The sequence below is a fragment of the Calonectris borealis genome, chromosome W (assembly GCF_964195595.1).
Source record: "Calonectris borealis chromosome W, bCalBor7.hap1.2, whole genome shotgun sequence".
Classification (NCBI taxonomy): Eukaryota; Metazoa; Chordata; class Aves; order Procellariiformes; family Procellariidae; genus Calonectris; species Calonectris borealis.
This window is the reverse complement of record NC_134351.1, coordinates 40,797,862-40,814,693: the sequence shown is the minus strand read 5'-3', so window position 1 is coordinate 40,814,693 and position 16,832 is coordinate 40,797,862. Positions and strand designations below refer to the sequence as shown.

At 42.2% G+C, this 16,832-nt stretch overlaps 1 protein-coding gene across 1 annotated transcript in view; it reads right to left on the bottom strand.

The window, feature by feature from the left end:
* Positions 1-484: 484 nt before the first annotated feature.
* Positions 485-16,832, bottom strand: part of LOC142074982 (high affinity cAMP-specific and IBMX-insensitive 3',5'-cyclic phosphodiesterase 8B-like) — a 198,296-nt gene continuing 181,948 nt past the window's right edge. The window contains 12 exon segments of the mRNA XM_075135982.1: positions 485-597; positions 1,147-1,276; positions 3,447-3,614; positions 6,660-6,795; positions 7,759-7,973; positions 8,594-8,792; positions 10,939-11,074; positions 11,496-11,541; positions 12,344-12,508; positions 13,756-13,832; positions 14,755-14,832; positions 15,430-15,465. Of these exon segments, the coding sequence (XP_074992083.1) occupies positions 485-597; positions 1,147-1,276; positions 3,447-3,614; positions 6,660-6,795; positions 7,759-7,973; positions 8,594-8,792; positions 10,939-11,074; positions 11,496-11,541; positions 12,344-12,508; positions 13,756-13,832; positions 14,755-14,832; positions 15,430-15,465 (1,499 nt within the window).

Here is a 16,832-nt window from a genome sequence, read left to right as displayed (position 1 = left end):
TGCTGTGCATGTTCTCTTTAGAACTATGGTTCAGAGATCTGAAGAACATCGACAGAATTGGAGCAAATTTATGCTAGATAAGTGGGAAGGGTTTTATGCTTATTTGTCAACCTATTCTTATTCTACTGGTGATTAGATTATCCCTCTGAGAAGCAGTTGTGTGAAGTGTTAGTGACTACAGTTGTATCAGTTACAAGGTTTGACAAATGCATATTCAGTATTAGAAATTAGTTTCAGAAGTACCTTTTCTTCCACAAAATGTTATTTCCAAAGAGCACTTATTCGTCTGTGAATTATATAGCCTTTTTGAAAACATTTTTCTGTAGGATTCAGAGAAGCTTAAAAGTGATGGATAAAATATTTCCTTCTTGCCCTGCAGTCTTAATTTCACTGGAAAGGAAACACCATCCCTCTTGTATCCAAGTTAGTAAGTGATTCACAGTGAAACTGGTAGATCAAAAGGTCTATTTTTCTTGCCTTAGTGTCAGTTGTTTTCTGATGGAAGCCTGAGACTCTTGCACTTTAACTCATCCAGTGTTTTCCAGTGTTTGTAGTTATTAGCCAAGTGTTGCATCAAAACAGGCAGATGTGCAAATGCTGAAATGAACAGGAGGAACAGTTGTACTACATATACAGAATGTGCAGAAGAGCAGCCCAACCTCATCTGAAATTCGTATTCTCCTAATCTCTTTTGCTCCTTCAGTTGTAAGCTAATGCTAAAAGGGGAAAGATTTTTTTTCAGTCTGTTTCTCTTTCAAGAAAATCCCTTTCTTAAAGTATGAGGACTTTATAAATTATGCTAGCATGCAACCACTGCGATCTCAGTTTCTGCTGCTCAGAAGAAATACATTGCTAAAGGAAAAAAAAGGACCTAGATGAAAAAAAGCTTAGTTTTAAGCCATTACTCCTTCCTTCTTTACATAGATTGTTTGGTAAGCACTCAGCTTTCGTGATACTGGTGTTGTGTGCAGTGAAAACGGCTTCAACAGCATTGTTGCTTAGATCCTATGCTGTACTGAATACTGAATGCTTATATACAGGTAGTGCCCCTGAGAAAAATGAACTAATGGCCAGCTTGAGATTATTCATTTTAGTCTCTAGAAATCTCTGTCTCAGAGCAAGGAAGAAAAAAGCAGAAGTACTTACCATCCCATGCATCGAACATATCTGTTATAAAATAATCAATGAAGGAAATCCGAGACTTGGGGATGCTGCAGGTGTTTCTATCAAATACTGGCATTACAACAGGCAGACCCCATCTCTTCTCTTCATCAGTCTAAGAAAACAAAACGCCAGTTAGCCTCTAGAGCTTTGCTGGCTTTCATGCTGGAATAGCAAAGGCCAGGGGATTAGATGAATTGCAGTAAGAGATTTGAGACAAAACTTAGAACCCCTGAGGTGAACTGGCTTAGGTTCATGTGCTTTATTTCATCTGGAACAGGAACTGAAATCAACATCTCTTCCCTTTTACAAGTACTCTATTACTGTAGTGCTGTGATTGCTCTTAGTTCCGGTGAGGCAGAACGCTCTAATCTGGTGATTAGGGCACACCAGCTAAAAATGGAAAATGGGGTTTCAGAGTCCCTTTAGCAGAGGACAGATTTGAACTCTCCTTTTCCATGTCTCTGGTGGCTGTTCCAAACCATTTCTTTTTTAAGTAAGAGGGATGGTGCTGTCACTACTTTCTCTGCTTGTATCGGGCTATAAGATGAATAGAAGTCAGGGTATGCCCTTGTGCTGGTTTTGGCTGGGGTAGAGTTAATTTTCTTCATAGAAGCTAGTATGGGGCTATGTTTTGGATTTGTGCTGAAAAGAGTGTTGATAACACAGGGATGTTTTCATTATTGCTGAGCAGTGCTTACACAGAGTCAAGGCCTTTTCTGCTCCTCACACCACCCCACCAGTGAGTAGGCTGGGGGTGCACAAGAAGTTGGGAGGGGACACAGCCGGGACAGCTGACCCCAACTGACCAAAGGGATATTCCATACCATATGACATCATGCTCAGCATATAAAGCTGGGGGAAGAAGGAGGAAGGGGGGACATTCGGAGTGATGGCATTTGTCTTCCCAAGTTACCATTACGTGTGATGGAGCCCTGCTTTCCTGGAGATGGCTGAACACCTGCCTGCTGATGGGAAGTAGTGAATTAATTCCTTGTTTTGCTTTGCTTGCGTGCGTGGCTTTTGCTTTCCCTATTAAACTGCCTTTATCTCAACCCAGAAGTTTTCTCACTTTTACTCTTCCGATTCTCTCCCCCATCCCATTGTGGGGGAAGTGAGTGAGTGGCTGGGGTTAAACCATGACAGCCCTTTAACTCTGTGCCCGCAAATGGAAGAGGGCTGGTTTTGTTCCTCTCAGTATGGTGAAGGAGCCAATCACCTCAACAGTCTTAGAATTTAATTACAAAAACCCATTTTAAGTAGTTTAGGCAGTACCTAATGTTGGAAGTGGCAGCAGAGCAGTCCCCAAAATTACCAGATGAGGTGAATGAAGAGCAGAACAGTTCTCAGCACCTTGCATTGCTGCAGGTAGACTAGTGTCTAAGATTGACAATTTAAAGCTAGCTCATGATACCTTGCTAGGGAGCTAGACTGCTAGGGTGATACAACCTAAGTGATCCTTGATCTTACCCAGGAAGTGATCAAATTTATTCACTACAATTAAAATGAAATTCAGACACGTCCCAGGTACTAACTACTACTTTCAGTAATAACTGTCACATCTATAATCTGAATTTGGATGGTAGGCATGCCCACTTTTCTGTCTCTCCAGTCGTAGTTGCTGATTTCTACGCCATTAGTGGCAAATAAAAGCTAAAAATCTATCAGTTGTTCAAATAAAGGACTAGAAGAGTGTTTCACTTTCAGGAAGCTGGTACATTTGTGTTAGAAAAACCAAATATTAAGAAAGGAAGTTGAGCTTCCAGTTCTGTTCTGAGGGATCACGTGATAAACATTTATACTGCCCACGTGTCTGCAGTGCTGGCCTGCCACATCATCTGCCTACTGTGACAATAGTTCAGGTACCATCTTAGAAGAGAAAGGGCCAGCCTGATGAGTCAGTTGAGGGCTTCGTCAGGCATGGATCTTCATGCTCTCTTCAGGGAAGGTATTGGGACTAGAAGCTAGAATGGTGATGGTCTTGAATTTCAGCCAATTAAATTGACTAAGGTTAATCAAATCATTTTGGTTTGACCAGATGGAGAAATTTAAAAGTGTAAAAACCTCCTTTCCACCATTCTGTACTGCAAGCTTCAGGGTAAACAAAATAGCTAACTTTGAGGTGAATTCTTCTGCATGAAAGTGAGGGGCCAGTTCTGACTGGGGATGAAAAGCATACATCTGGACTCCATGGCGATGCCAGGCAGACTCCGTGTGGAACAGCAGACCAGCCAACATGCACTTCCTTACATAACATAATAATCAAATTATGAAAATATATGTACCTGTGCAAAATACTCCTCTGAAATCCTCCCTGCCCATTCAATACATAGCTCTAGGGGATGACATGGATTTGCTACATCTGCACATTTAATCATCATGTGCTTGATCAGTGTCTGGTTATCTGGAAAATTCTTTATATTGGCTGTACATTCACAGTCACTGCCTTCACTCTGTAAAAGAGAGTTGGTTACAGGGGCCAGTGGCCAGCATCCCTGCTAGCAGTAAGAACATCATTATTAGCTCCACAGCACTTATGCACCCAGTCCGATGCCTTCTAATTCCATGCAAAGCACCAGGAATTCAGAGGAAAAAGTGATGTCTGAGGACAGCAGCCTTGCTAAGTAACTAATGATAGCCCCATTACATGAGACAGTTGGGGAGATTCTCAGACTTAATAGCAAAGTTTGTGAAATAAAGGAGTCACAGGCTCTTTATCAGCTAGGGTGAGTTACCCTTCTCTGCATCCCAGCCTTGCCCTCTTGGAACAGGACCAGTGTGGTGGAGGCATCCACCAACTGCAAGCTGATAAATCACCCTCACTGCTAAGCGTTTAAATTTGGGGGCGGTGATGGTAGGGGCTGCTTCATTTAGGGGAGTTTCTAGAGTTCAGTTTTCATGCCCAGATGGGAAAACTGAGGCAGGCACAGAGGGGTGAACCAACTTGCACAACTGACTGTTTCTTTTAGAGGCAGAAAAGCAGGTCTGTGCCATTCAGTTCCAGTATGTTTTCAAATAAAACTGCCGCCTTTGTGCTGGATTTTGAACCCTCGGCCTGGAATACTTTTTGGTTTTAGGCACCAGCTAAGATTAAGTCTCAGATAATCTTTGAGATTAACAGTAGGAAAATGCAAGAGAGGCAGACTGACTGCAGAAAGGCTTTGCTTGTTAGACAGTAAAATACTGAACTGCTTATTGACTGCTCTGGAGAGCAGGTGGAGGGGACGGAGTAGTTGTTACAAGTCTGTTGTAGCATCATCTTCTGGGTCTTGAACAGTTTAGAAAGGCACAGGTATATTATGTTCCTTATTGAGTAATAAAAAGCCTCCACCTCAGCTCACCATGGCATTAACACTATTCTCAAAATAATATATTTGTGTAATTATGGCCTCCCTTTGCTGCTAAATTCAACTCTGAGTCAAAAATTGAACATAAATACTTTTTTACCACCACTGCTAAATTAATGTCTTTGTGGTTTATGGGGCGATATTTTGCAGTGACTCTTGCCAATTCTGGCATTAATCTTCTAACTTTATGTTTAACAGTTAATTTTTTTTCAGCATGGGTAGCCCAGCAAAGAGCTGCCAAATTAACCCTGCTCCTTAACTGCTGTTCAAGATCAAAAATAGGAAGAGCCACCGTTAATAATAAGGAATAGAACAACCTAATACTGGGGGAAAAAAACAAGTCTGTAATACAAGTGGTTCTGTGCTGCACTTTTATTGCTCTCCAACTCTTGTACATATTAAAATAGCCTCTGCTAAGATAAAGGAGATAATTCTCTGGTAAGATAAAGGAGAGTGAATCAAAGAAAATGTTTTCTATAGGTTAAAAATGCTGATTGCAGTATAATGTATGGAGAACATTTAAAAGCTCTTTAGCAACTGCTAGAACAAATGCATTTGTGGGATAAAAGGGAGATTCCCAGAAACGTGTTCAGAGCTTGGAAACATCGTGGTTTCAGTGAGGCTTGTGAATCTAAAGCCTACAGGCCAATGTGGGGATGCCAGAAAACAGAGAGATTTTAAAAGGGGGGAGGTGGAGGAAACACTTCAGAAAACGCTTAAGCTGTCAAGAGGGAGAAATGAAGCACTGTGAGAACCCAGATTTCCCAGTGCCACCTCAGAGAGCTTTTTTAGAAATTGATGGGCTCAGAGCAAGCTGCTATCTGGTCCACGTGTAAGTACAGAGAAATACAAGAGCAGCTAATTCTACGCCACCCACCAATGTGGACCTTTCTTTCCTCTGTGCTTTGATCTAAAGTGGAATCTCCGCTGTCCTGGCTTAGCCCATGCCATGAGGGCAAACCTATGAAACAGTGCTAGGCGATGTGCTGGAAGCACAGTGCAGAAACAGTGATAGGAGCCCCCAGCGGTGCCCAAACCATGTCCCTCTGTGCCGTGGGACTTCTGGCACTGAAGATGTATCAGGCTAATTCAGACCCAGTGCCATGTCCAGTGAGCCCTCCAGAGCTTGGAAGTGATGGGGAGTACAGTGCAAAGTGTCCACAGAGCCAGTGAAGTTCAGCAGCATTTGTGATTTCCAGATCAAACTGTTGGGAGAACAGAGCTCAGTGGTCCCTAGAAGCAGGTCAGTTCAACTGGCGTAATGCTGTCCCTAAAGTCATAAACCCCACCAGTCCTGACTGGTTTCTGCACCCATGACAGTTTACAGTGCAAAAAGTCCAGTTACGGAAAACTGACAGAAGCTGTTTTATTTATTTTTAATACCACTGACCTTCCATTTGGTCTGATTTTTTTTTCCCCCCAGTGTTTATAACAAAGCATGATTTTCACCAAGCTGTGATAAGATGTTCTTTGCTTAGGTGAGTAACACTGCCCTAGAGAACCCTGTCAGACACTGAGCATTCAACCTTGAGAGGCAACAAGAGAAGGTAAAAAGGGGCCTGGGCTGGGAAACTCGAAGGTGTCTCATGAAATATGCCCTGGCTGGCGATGGAGCATTAGGGTGCAAGTAACTGATAGGAATAGTGGTCTGGACATCTCTTGGTGCAATCAAGAATGGGGCTGGGGTGGAGAGGTCTCAAGAAGCAATGGAGTTATTCCTTATGGCTTGAAGGCTCCAGATTATATAGACACAAAACCATCAGGGCAGTTTCCTCAGTTACAACCCCAGGCTTAAGCAAATCCCACTGTTCGGAGGCAGGACCATAGGCATAAGTGCTGACCTGGCTCCATGAACAGAATTTTGCATGTACAAAAGCATCCACTCGCATGTTTTCTGAATACAAGATGGCTTTGAAGGCAAGGCTTATAAAATGAAGTGTTTAAATGAGCTAAGGGCAGAGCCAGACACAGAAAACTTAAGAAAATAAAAAGTATTTTTTCACACTGAGGTGTGAGGTCACAAATCCAATTGTGTCTTTTGGGCATTACCACAGTGCAAATCAATACAACATGAATGAAAATGATACTTAAAGTTGTCTCGGAAGAACTTCACTGAAATGTCTGAAGGCGTAAAGTCCTGCAAACACTTACGTATGAGCTGGTCTCCTCAGTTGCCATTGGCTTGTTGATGCTGTTTGCAAATTTGTTCACATGCTCAAAGTGCTTCGTCATCCCTGTTGCCAAAACCATATCAATAATGGCCTGGCGCAATGTCCAGTAGTGATTTCTAGGAAAGAAAAATAGTTCTTGCTCACAAGCCTGCCAGACAGAACTCCATCCTTTCCTCGTCCCTTCCCAGACAGCACTGCAAAATGCTGCTTAGGGGCTAATCCACACAAACTGGCACCTTCATAGTTATGAATAGTCTAGTGTTGGAGGAATGGACTAGACCACTCCTCTCCAGGTTCCTCCAGCTCTGAATTCCTGTATCACCTTTTTTCTGTTATTTTTACCTAATGAAAAACAATCCCCTGAAGTCAATAAAAAATTAAAATTCAATTTCATAATGCTGTAATACTGAGACAACTTCTCCAGGAATGGCACCAATATATTTCCATCACACTGTACATTAGCTTGGAACTCAAATCTCAGATTTTTCAACAAACTCATTACCTGTTTGGGGTCAGGCCCTGATCCCTTTCCCTCCCACCCTGCCCCTGCAAAAGCTACATTGATGCAATGGAAACTCCCAGGCTATGCATACGCCCAGCAGCAGGGTTGCCTCCAAGTCTCCCAGAGCTTCAACTCTCTCTGACACCACCCCTTTCCATCCCATGTGAATGCAGCAGTGCCAGCAACCACAAGGCCATGCACAGACACAGCTTGCAGCATCTGGCTGCTTGGGTGGAAACGCATGGCCCAAAAAGCCGTTTCCAGGCTCCTGCAATGAAAAGGCAGTGGGTCAGATGCAGCCTTGAGGCTACCAACTGGATCATGCCAATGTCATCCATAAAAGATTATATCAAACATCTTTATATGCTTCCAAACAATACAAATTGGAGCACTGAGGGGGAGAATTAAAGCCTTTTTAAAAATAATGTCTACATAGAATTCTGGAAGAGGTTAAATATTAATGTCTCTATTCAAATTATATTTTCTGGTTTAGAAGGTAGGCTCTCAATCTGCCCCAAACTAAAATCCCCAAACGAGCAATCCACACACACACACTCCCCTTCTCCAGCAGACCCACCTATCAATATTGAAAATGTTGCATTTGCTGTCTTTAGCCATAAGCTGAAATGCCAGTGCTGTGTGATGACTCTCTAATACAGCCGTATCATTGTAAAGGACAACTAATTCACTGCTTGCATTGCACAGGAAAGAGTTGGTCCATTCAGGGTGATCTACATCATGAATGGTGGCAGCTATTAATGCAGCCACCTCATCTAAATGGTCAAGGCTTTGCTACAGGAAGAGAGAAAAATTATGACATGTCACAAAAATTACAGTAAATAATTTCTGATCATTTCCAGGTACCCACCAATACGTAAGTGTAAGCTTGAGTGCAGGGATCCTACCTCCTTGCAATCGTTTTCCACTCACTGTGCCCACAGGTTACCTACTCCAAAACTCCCCCTCCCACCATCACCCAAACCCTCTTTCCTTAATAAAGTTTTTTACTGTGCTGTCACCTAAGCAATATCTTTGCATTAGATCCTCTAATGGTGGATGGATCCTCTAGTGGTGTCGTTCCACTTTGTGCGCTTGTCTGAATGACTGTACTGACTCGACTCCTACAGATCTTGTGTGTTTTGCAAAGCTTTATTAAGAACTGTTACTAACAGCCAGTTACCAAGAGAGAGAAGAGAACCAGGGTTTTTCCCCCCCATTATTGCTACTTAAAAATGTAAATTCCTTACTCGTATAAACAGACTTTAGAGAAACCGTGTGGGCCTACAGGCATCACAGGAAAAGACTTTATGAAGCCAGGACCATTAAGTAAACATCTGACTTTTGAATGACACACACAAAATGGCAAGCACACCAAAATCCTAGCCCAAAGGACTCCTAGGTGACACTTATACCTTAACTCTCTCCTTCCCAAGGAAGAAGGCAGTAGCATGCAGGACATCCACTGCGTGCATGGAGTTGTGGTATGAGTTGGAGGAGTGGTAGTTGGCTTCGATCACCTGCAGCCATGCTCGCAGTGTTGCTTCTGAACAGTTTAAAAACTGAGAGACCCCAAACCAGGCAAAAACTTTTAAGCCCAAATACACTAATGGCCTGAAAAACAATAGAAGAAAAAAGCACCACTGTAAAATAGGAACTTTTGACGTTCTAAAGAATGATGGTTTTGACAAAGAAACCAACAAGATCTTAAAAATAAAAAGTGGGGGGAATGTTAAACATTTTTTAATTGTACATCTATAACCTCTCAAAAGCCTGGCCAACAAGGTTACAAATTATTACATCTACCATCCTTTCAGACATTATTTTAATATGTTTTGTAGAAATGGTGCAGTTCCACTACAGTTTCACCAATTCTTGTGGCTTCAGAAAAAAATTCTTGAAAGCTCAGTTCGTGTTTTGAATATCTGTCAATTTATCAAAAATACATTTTTTTTCTGAGGAGAAAAAGCACACTTTGAACATGACACAGGCACATCCCAAAGTATAAAAAGCCATAAGACAAAGCGTCAAATGTTTACTGTTTCAAATAATCCTGGGACTTCAGGGGGTCCAGATTTCTACTTCCTCACTATTTGAAGTTGGCAATATGCTGCTTCTCAGAGAAGCTCTTAGCATCAAGTTACTATTTCATGTGAACCATTCCAGCTTTAGGAGGACTGGATCACTTTCTAGAACTGAGGCAGGAGTCTGTCATAGGCAAACCCCCCCCCCCCCAAATTCCAAATGCTAACAGGCAGTGGATAATTGGGTGTATGTGTGTGTGTGGCAGGGGTTAATGTCTAAAACTGAACTTCTGAACTCTCAAGCAGAAGCTTGCTACTTTCTTGCTCCAAGTGGTATGGACTGGACTAAACAGAAGTGGCATGTCCTGAATCCTTCAGTTAGCAAAGAGATGTGAGACAAAACCACCAATTAGGAGGGCTGATCACATGCTGTGTTTCTGCACACAGACTATTTAAATTGGGAAAACCGTCAGCTTGGGGTTCTGAAAAAGAAAAGAGCTGGTGCTGTAAAAGTTTGGTTCCCAAAAAGAAGAATCGGTCTCAGAAAGAAGGGTGCCTGGAAAGAAGGAGGTGAAGACTCTGGCTGGAGGAAAGATCCTGGAAGTGGGGGAAGATCCTGGAGCTCAGAGAGCTGCGTGGAGATGAATGCCAGGGGATGCCTAGGGACCTTGGCCAGTAATGCCGGAGGCTGGTACCTGCGAGCTGCTGCTGAGCATGAACCAACCCAGCTGTCTGCCTGACCTTCCCATACCAGCAGCAATCTCCAGGCTGGGGAGGGAATTTGAGGTCTGGTGAATGTAATGCTGGGGGAGGAGAGCGATGAGCCAGTGTGGGAAACAGTAAGTAGGGTAAAGTCTCTAATCTTGTTGGTTCTTAAATCCAGATCCGCTCTGGGTGGTTGTTTATTCTGTGTTGCCTGTGACAGAGTCCTATCAGTCACATTTTTCATTCCTGCAAGATGATCTATGGGGCTCCTGAGCTGAGAAAGGCATAACCAAAAGCCAACATCTGCAAATTAAAACCAGGCAAATACAAATTCAGAAAATGGCCACTTTCTTCAAACAGAGTACAAGAGACCTGGTAGTCTCTCCAATTCTTTCCATCTTGGAATGAAAATCACTTTTCTCTCTGGATGACATGTTTATTTTTGTGGTCTGCATGACATCAAAACTACTGGTGCCTCCTTTCATTATAATCTTTAAAATCTCAGGCTCTTGAGCTTATTGCTGGTTTATCCTCTATCCCAGTCTTTTATCCCTATAATCAAAAGCCACAGTTACCTCAGAGCTTCCTAAATCATAGAGTGATTTAGGTGAGGGATGGGATAGGCTTGCTTTTTCCAGCATGACCATTTGTGCAGCAGCAGGAAAAAGGGGCATCTGTGGGACATCCAGAATGTAACAACACTGGACTGTGCCAAATGGTGTGACCTGGACAGAGTAGATGGGAGTCAAACAAGGTAAAAGTTGAACAGGAAACAATCTTGGAGGGCTGCAGATGCTGTCAGAGAAGACAACGGTCTGTACAGGGCTCTCCACGGCCTGTGCATGCATCTTGATCATGGTGTGTGCCTGGCTTGTTAAATGGGACAAGTGATATCAACACACACACAAAAAAAAGAAAGACAGCTCTCACAGATTTGCTGTGTCTTGCTTCAGTTTTTCCAGAGCAAAGCACTTTCTGCTACAGCTCCTCAACAACCTTTTTGCGGGCACCCAGGGAAAGGAGTCCAGTACCTTTTATTTGTAACAGCTTCCAACTCAAAAATATTGAAGTCCCAGCTTTCCTCATTATCCAGGAGCTGTGCAATACAGGGTGGAACATCACTGATGGTATTTGGCACTGAAAGGTGACTGTGGCTCAGATTCATATCTGTTGAAATGGAATTTGGGAATTACATCATTTCTGGATATTTTTTCCACATGTGGAATTCCATTTAGAAAACAACTTTTTTCAAGAAAAACAACTCTTTTCCTTACATGAAAAATTCTGTAAAAGCCTATAATATATATGGTTTATATTATTATAGATGATTTGAACATAAACCAAAAAGATCAGTGAACATCTCTTTGAGTGCCAATCTAGTTATTTTCTACATTTTGAAATGCATTATTTTAATTATTTGAACCTGCTTCAACTCCAAAATGGAGGCAGTCTAGCACTTGTTCTACAGTCACTTAGATAACCATTTCCAAAGACATACATCCCACTGCAAAACAGCATGGAGCTCTATGTCACTAGCATCTACAAATTAAGTAACACATGCAAAGGGAAGTTTAAAATGGTGGCTTACTCTTAGAAAACACATACTTGTTTCCCAACAGTCTTCTCAAGCCATCCTGAAAAAGCAGGTTTATCGTAAATTGTAAGCAAACAGAGTATCCATGCATCATTAATTGCAAAAACACTACATGCAATTTTTCTTTAGGTACTGTTCCTGGGTACTGAAAACACTGCTCCTATTGTAACACTATAAGCACACCATCCTTGTTTTAAGGCCTTTCAAAACAGACATGGAAGGTTCCAAGGAACACTAGTATAAGATCTCCAGAAAGGATATTATTAACTATACAGTGTACTGCCCTCCTTGACCCTTTCATTGGCACCCGCAGGATTTCATAATTCAAATTAACCACTATAATATCTTTTTCATTTTCTTTATATTATTTTGACAAGGATTAGCTCAGTGTGCATTAAAAAAATGAGGTAATCCATGATGAAATCTAGGCAGTCTGTCTCTGGAAGACAGTGTTGGTACTGTTCTGGGACCAAAGTCAGAACCTGATGAAAGTAAAACTCACTCTTACTGTTCTCATCTAGTTGTCAGGTGGAACAGCTGTAGAACAATCCCTCTAATCCCATCTAAGCTTCTAGGGTTTCTAAAAAGTATCTCCTTAAGACAAATCAGATTGGACCGCATTCACTTATATATGAGGATGAATGCACCCAATGGACTGAGACAGCCATATCTTACTACATCTTGGTGCCTACTGTTGGTAGAGAGGCCAAAATACTTAAGTGAAATGGTGATGGATTACAACTCCCCTTCCCATTGCTTGTGAAATTTTAGCACAGCAGAGCACTGAACTGTGATGTAGTACACTGGTAGCAGTAATTTCATCTTTATTAATTTTTACTCACAGTCATCAGACCTCTAACAAGATCACTTGCGTGAGGATCTTCATCTTTGGTACCTAGCTGAGGGGAGTAAAGTTCTGTTGTCCGCAAGATTTCCAGAACTCTGTCCAAGGCCTCTGCTACTGTGATGGGGCTGTTTTCCTGGGCAGCATTAATTATGTTAATAACCTGAAAGCAGATTAGGGAGGTGAACGAGGAAGAGTGAATGCTACTTTGTTCTTTTCTTATTACAAAATCTTTATTATTGGCTGGATTATGCTACTTCCCATTTAGCAAATGTTATTTAATTCCCCCCAACTCTTTAAGTACAACTCTGAAAATGTAAATTTGTGCTCTGATTCCCTGCTACCCATCTGCTGTTTGTAACTGGCAAACTCCTGGGAAGTGAAAGCAGAAGGGTGTGAAATATCTGAAATAGTTGCAGGTGGGTAGACCAAAAACTAGCCATGTCACAGTCCTTCAGCATAGCCAGGGCTGCTCAGAAGCAATCATTCAGTCCCTGGAGGAAAAAAAAGAACTCCTGGATGTGACTCATTCCAATATTGGATGTAAAGCCTTAATTTTCTCAATGTGAAAACAAGGGCAAGAGAGCAGCAACAGCTGGGCTGTGGTTGAAGGAGAAGAGGATGGCTCTTCTTTGCCTCCCACAGTGTGTCCCAGCTGCATTCTGGGAATGCAGCAATGACACAGCAGTGCCAAGGACTGCTCCTGGCACTGCCAGGATTGAGAGGGAGAAAGCCCCAGTGCTGTCTTCTCTGGCAACTAGAAGCTGCTGCAGGGGCACTACAGGCCTCCCTGCAGGTATGCTTGGGGAGAAGGAAAAGGAAAGGAGTCAGCTGCTGTAACAGGCACAGTAGTGCTGGTGCTGGGAAGTAAAGAGCTTGATGATAGGAAGAGAAGATGGGGAGAGAGTTAAAAATGGTTTGAGGGTGGGAGATGGCAGGCACCCTGGTTTGTGGGAGAAGTGATTATGCAGCTGGTTTGCGACAGCAGAGTTTGTGCAACATGGATAGTGAAGTGCAGGAAAGTGAGGGGACAGAATGTGGTGCAGATGCTCCCTCCTCTGCATGCTATCTTATAAATATCAATGGTAAAAGCAAAGGTGGGACTGGAAGCACATGTCCTCCTACACATGCACAGCCCAACAGAGCAGGGTCCCCTTCCTGCCACAAGCAGTGCACCTAGCAAGGACACCCTTTTTCCCTTTTTTTCTCTTTTTCCTTATGAATAGGACTTGGAATGAGATGATGAGATGCAGAAAGTTGTAAGAAAAAAAAAGAAAAAGATTGATTTATATCATTCTGTTAAATACAAGGTGCAGAAAACCCCTGGCTGTCCTGCCACAAACTACATACTTCCCTATAAGGGCAACTCCAAACTCTGAGTTTGTGGAAAAGGCAATGCTCAGGACTCACCTTTGTGATAGGAGCTTCTATTGTCATTGAGTGGATCCTTGCCATGGAAGAATACCATCGGGTCTGTAAACTTGGAGCTGTCATTAAAGAGAGTACCGTTTACATGCCACAGAGTGTAAATCAGATGACACCATTTAAAGAGTGCTGAAGGCTGTCATTAGGGAACAGCACGACAGAATCCAGCCTCACCTCCCATTTCTCCTGCATCTCCCCTCCTGCAAGTTCTTGCTTTACTGTTTCATTTCTTGCACTTTTGTCTACCTCCTTTGCAGCCACCTCTCACTTCTGCTGTCAATTTTTCCATACATCCTTCACTTCAGCTACACTGAAATAAAGCTATACTTATGCTATATTATATGTCATGCCCAGCGCTTGCCACTCTTCCTTTGTTTGCAATGGATCTCTGTCAGACATGGCTTCTCCTGTGAGAGTATGTGTGTGTCCCCCTCATCTCAGTGATGCAGCTGCTCTAATGAAACCCATTCCTGCTCCCTATGAGCTGTGCTTCTCTTACTACATACTGGGGCAGAAAGAAATCTCTGCCACCACCATCCTAGCCCTGGCAAGCAATCACAAACGGGATCAGGAGTAGAAGTACTGCTCTCAGGTAACCAGCAGCAATAGATCCCTTCATGTCCCACACTAATGAAACCAAAATACTGGTTCAGGAGCACAAGCTGCAGCTTTCCAAGAGAGACAGAACTAATGCTTCACCACACACTCTTAACAGGCTGCCCCCCATCCTGTGGCACAGCTACTCCTCCTCTCTGTGAAGGCACTGCACACTGCCATGCATCATATAGTGATGCTGGTACTCATCTGGGGCGCTGCTTTGCAATTCAGAATAAAGAAATTTTACAGAAGTTATAAAAATTTGGAGTAATCTGTTTAATTAGCTGTGAATCTGTCTGGTTCCCCTTTCATTCTGCATTTTTATTGCCTAGGGCAAGTCTGTTCTTTATTTCTAACCTCATTCTTGACAGTTTTCTACTTTCTTACCATCACTACTTTGAGATGTTATTGACTTAACATCAGTTGAGTCTTTCCTTCTGTTCTTGCATTTGAAGGAATAGGATTCTGTAAATACAAAACAAAAGCTTTAAAAATGCATCAAGTAATAAATGCCTCTACAGAGGCATCTCCATCCAAAATTCTGAACATTTAATTAAATGATCTTAACAATACCACATAAGTGGGGGAAATACTGTAATCTCTACACATCAGAACAAGGGACTCAGTGTCTATCTTGTCTAAGGTCACCTGGAAAGTTGTTTCACAAGAAAGGCAAGACAACTTATGGAACAGGGGACTTGCTTCAACTAACTTCAGCTGCCTAAAAGCAGCAGTCTTTCAGGCTGTCTTTGTCTAAGGTAGTTGTCAAAGATCCTGCTTTAGGAGAGATGTCTCAGGCAGGTGGGTTGAACCCCTCCTGCAAGTCCCTTTTGCTCTCCACCAACCACTGAACAAGCCCGAGTTTAACTGCCAAGAAATTTAGCCAAGTGAGAAAAATCCCATCTCAGTCTACACTCTTCCAGCCCAAGCACAATTCCACCATCTTCATACTCAGGTAGCTTTGCTTTTAATTGCAATAATTGTTCGTACCCTGTGTTTAAGAAAAATCCAACATACTGAGAATGATTATAAACAATCAATTCAGTTGCTGTGAAAATTAACCATGCACCAAGCTGTCATTCTTGAACCTGCCATTTGCTAAAGCAAGAGAAATCATCACATCCAGACAAATGCAAAAGCCGGATGAAATGCCTAGACAGAGCCTCAAAAAAAAAAAAGAAAAAAGGATTCTGTAAAATTCCATTTTCCTCCAAAACATTACAGTCTGCATTCTCCCTTATGTTTAAAAACAGCAACCCTGCATCTATGCACCTCTTTGCAAGAGTCTCTATACCCAGCGTATATGAAATGCCACTCAAAGATCAGAGACCCCAAAAAACTTTCAAAAGGAGATAACCACTGTGGGAAGAATCAGAAATATAATAAAATTGATATTCTTAACCTAAGGACAAACTTACATAACCATGTTACAAGACAGAACATATGCAGCCTGTCTTTAACAAAACAAAATGTTAGTTTACAATCCTCCAGAATTAAAAATATATCAATCTTAAAAATGACTGAAATACAGTTTCTGTCTTAAATCTTTTCTTCATCACAAATTTACAAGAAAGCTGGGGACTTTTTATTTTATTGTAGTCCAGACTAGAGAAACTGAAAGCATTTTCCTCTGTCAACACCTAAGAGCTGGGCATAACTACTGCATGTTAAATTATTTTATTCATTGTCGTGGTTTAATCTGGCAGGCAGCCAAATACCATGCAGCCGCTCACTCACTTCCCCCGCCCCCCAGTGGGACAGGGAGAGAATCGGAAGGGTAAGAGTGAGAAAAACTCGTGGGTTGAGATAAAGACAGTTTAATAGAACAGAAGAGGGAAAATAATAATAATAATGATAGAATATACAAAATGAGTGACGCACAATGCAATTGCTCACCACCTGCGCTGACCAATAACCAAGTAGCAATCGGTACTTCCTGGATCACGCCTATCGTTCATATACTGAGCATGACATCACATGGTATGGAATACCCCATTAGCCAGCTGGGCCGGCTGTCCTGATTATGTTCCCTCCCATCTTGTGTACCTAGCTCAGTCAGTAGGCATGGGAGCTGTCCTTGGACTAGGAGGGCACTTAGCAACAACTGAAAACATCAGTGTGTTATCAACATTCTCCTCATACTAAATCCAAAACACAGCACTAGGAAGAAATGTAACCCTATCCCAGCCAAAACCAGGACAGTATCCACCCCTTATTCTATACCATTTACATTGTGCTTAGGTCTCACATTTTTCGACACATTTCAATTAAACACCACTATCTTTCTTTTTATATACACATTATATATATGCACACACAGCTATCATTCCCTTAGTCTATGGACTATCCCTTTAAAATGTCGACTGAGTTCATTTAGTCCATGACTTTGGGCTCCATCTGTCATAACAGTCTTTCAGGACCAGAGAGATGGTGTGTGGTGTTGGGCTGTTGCATCCTGAAGCCAG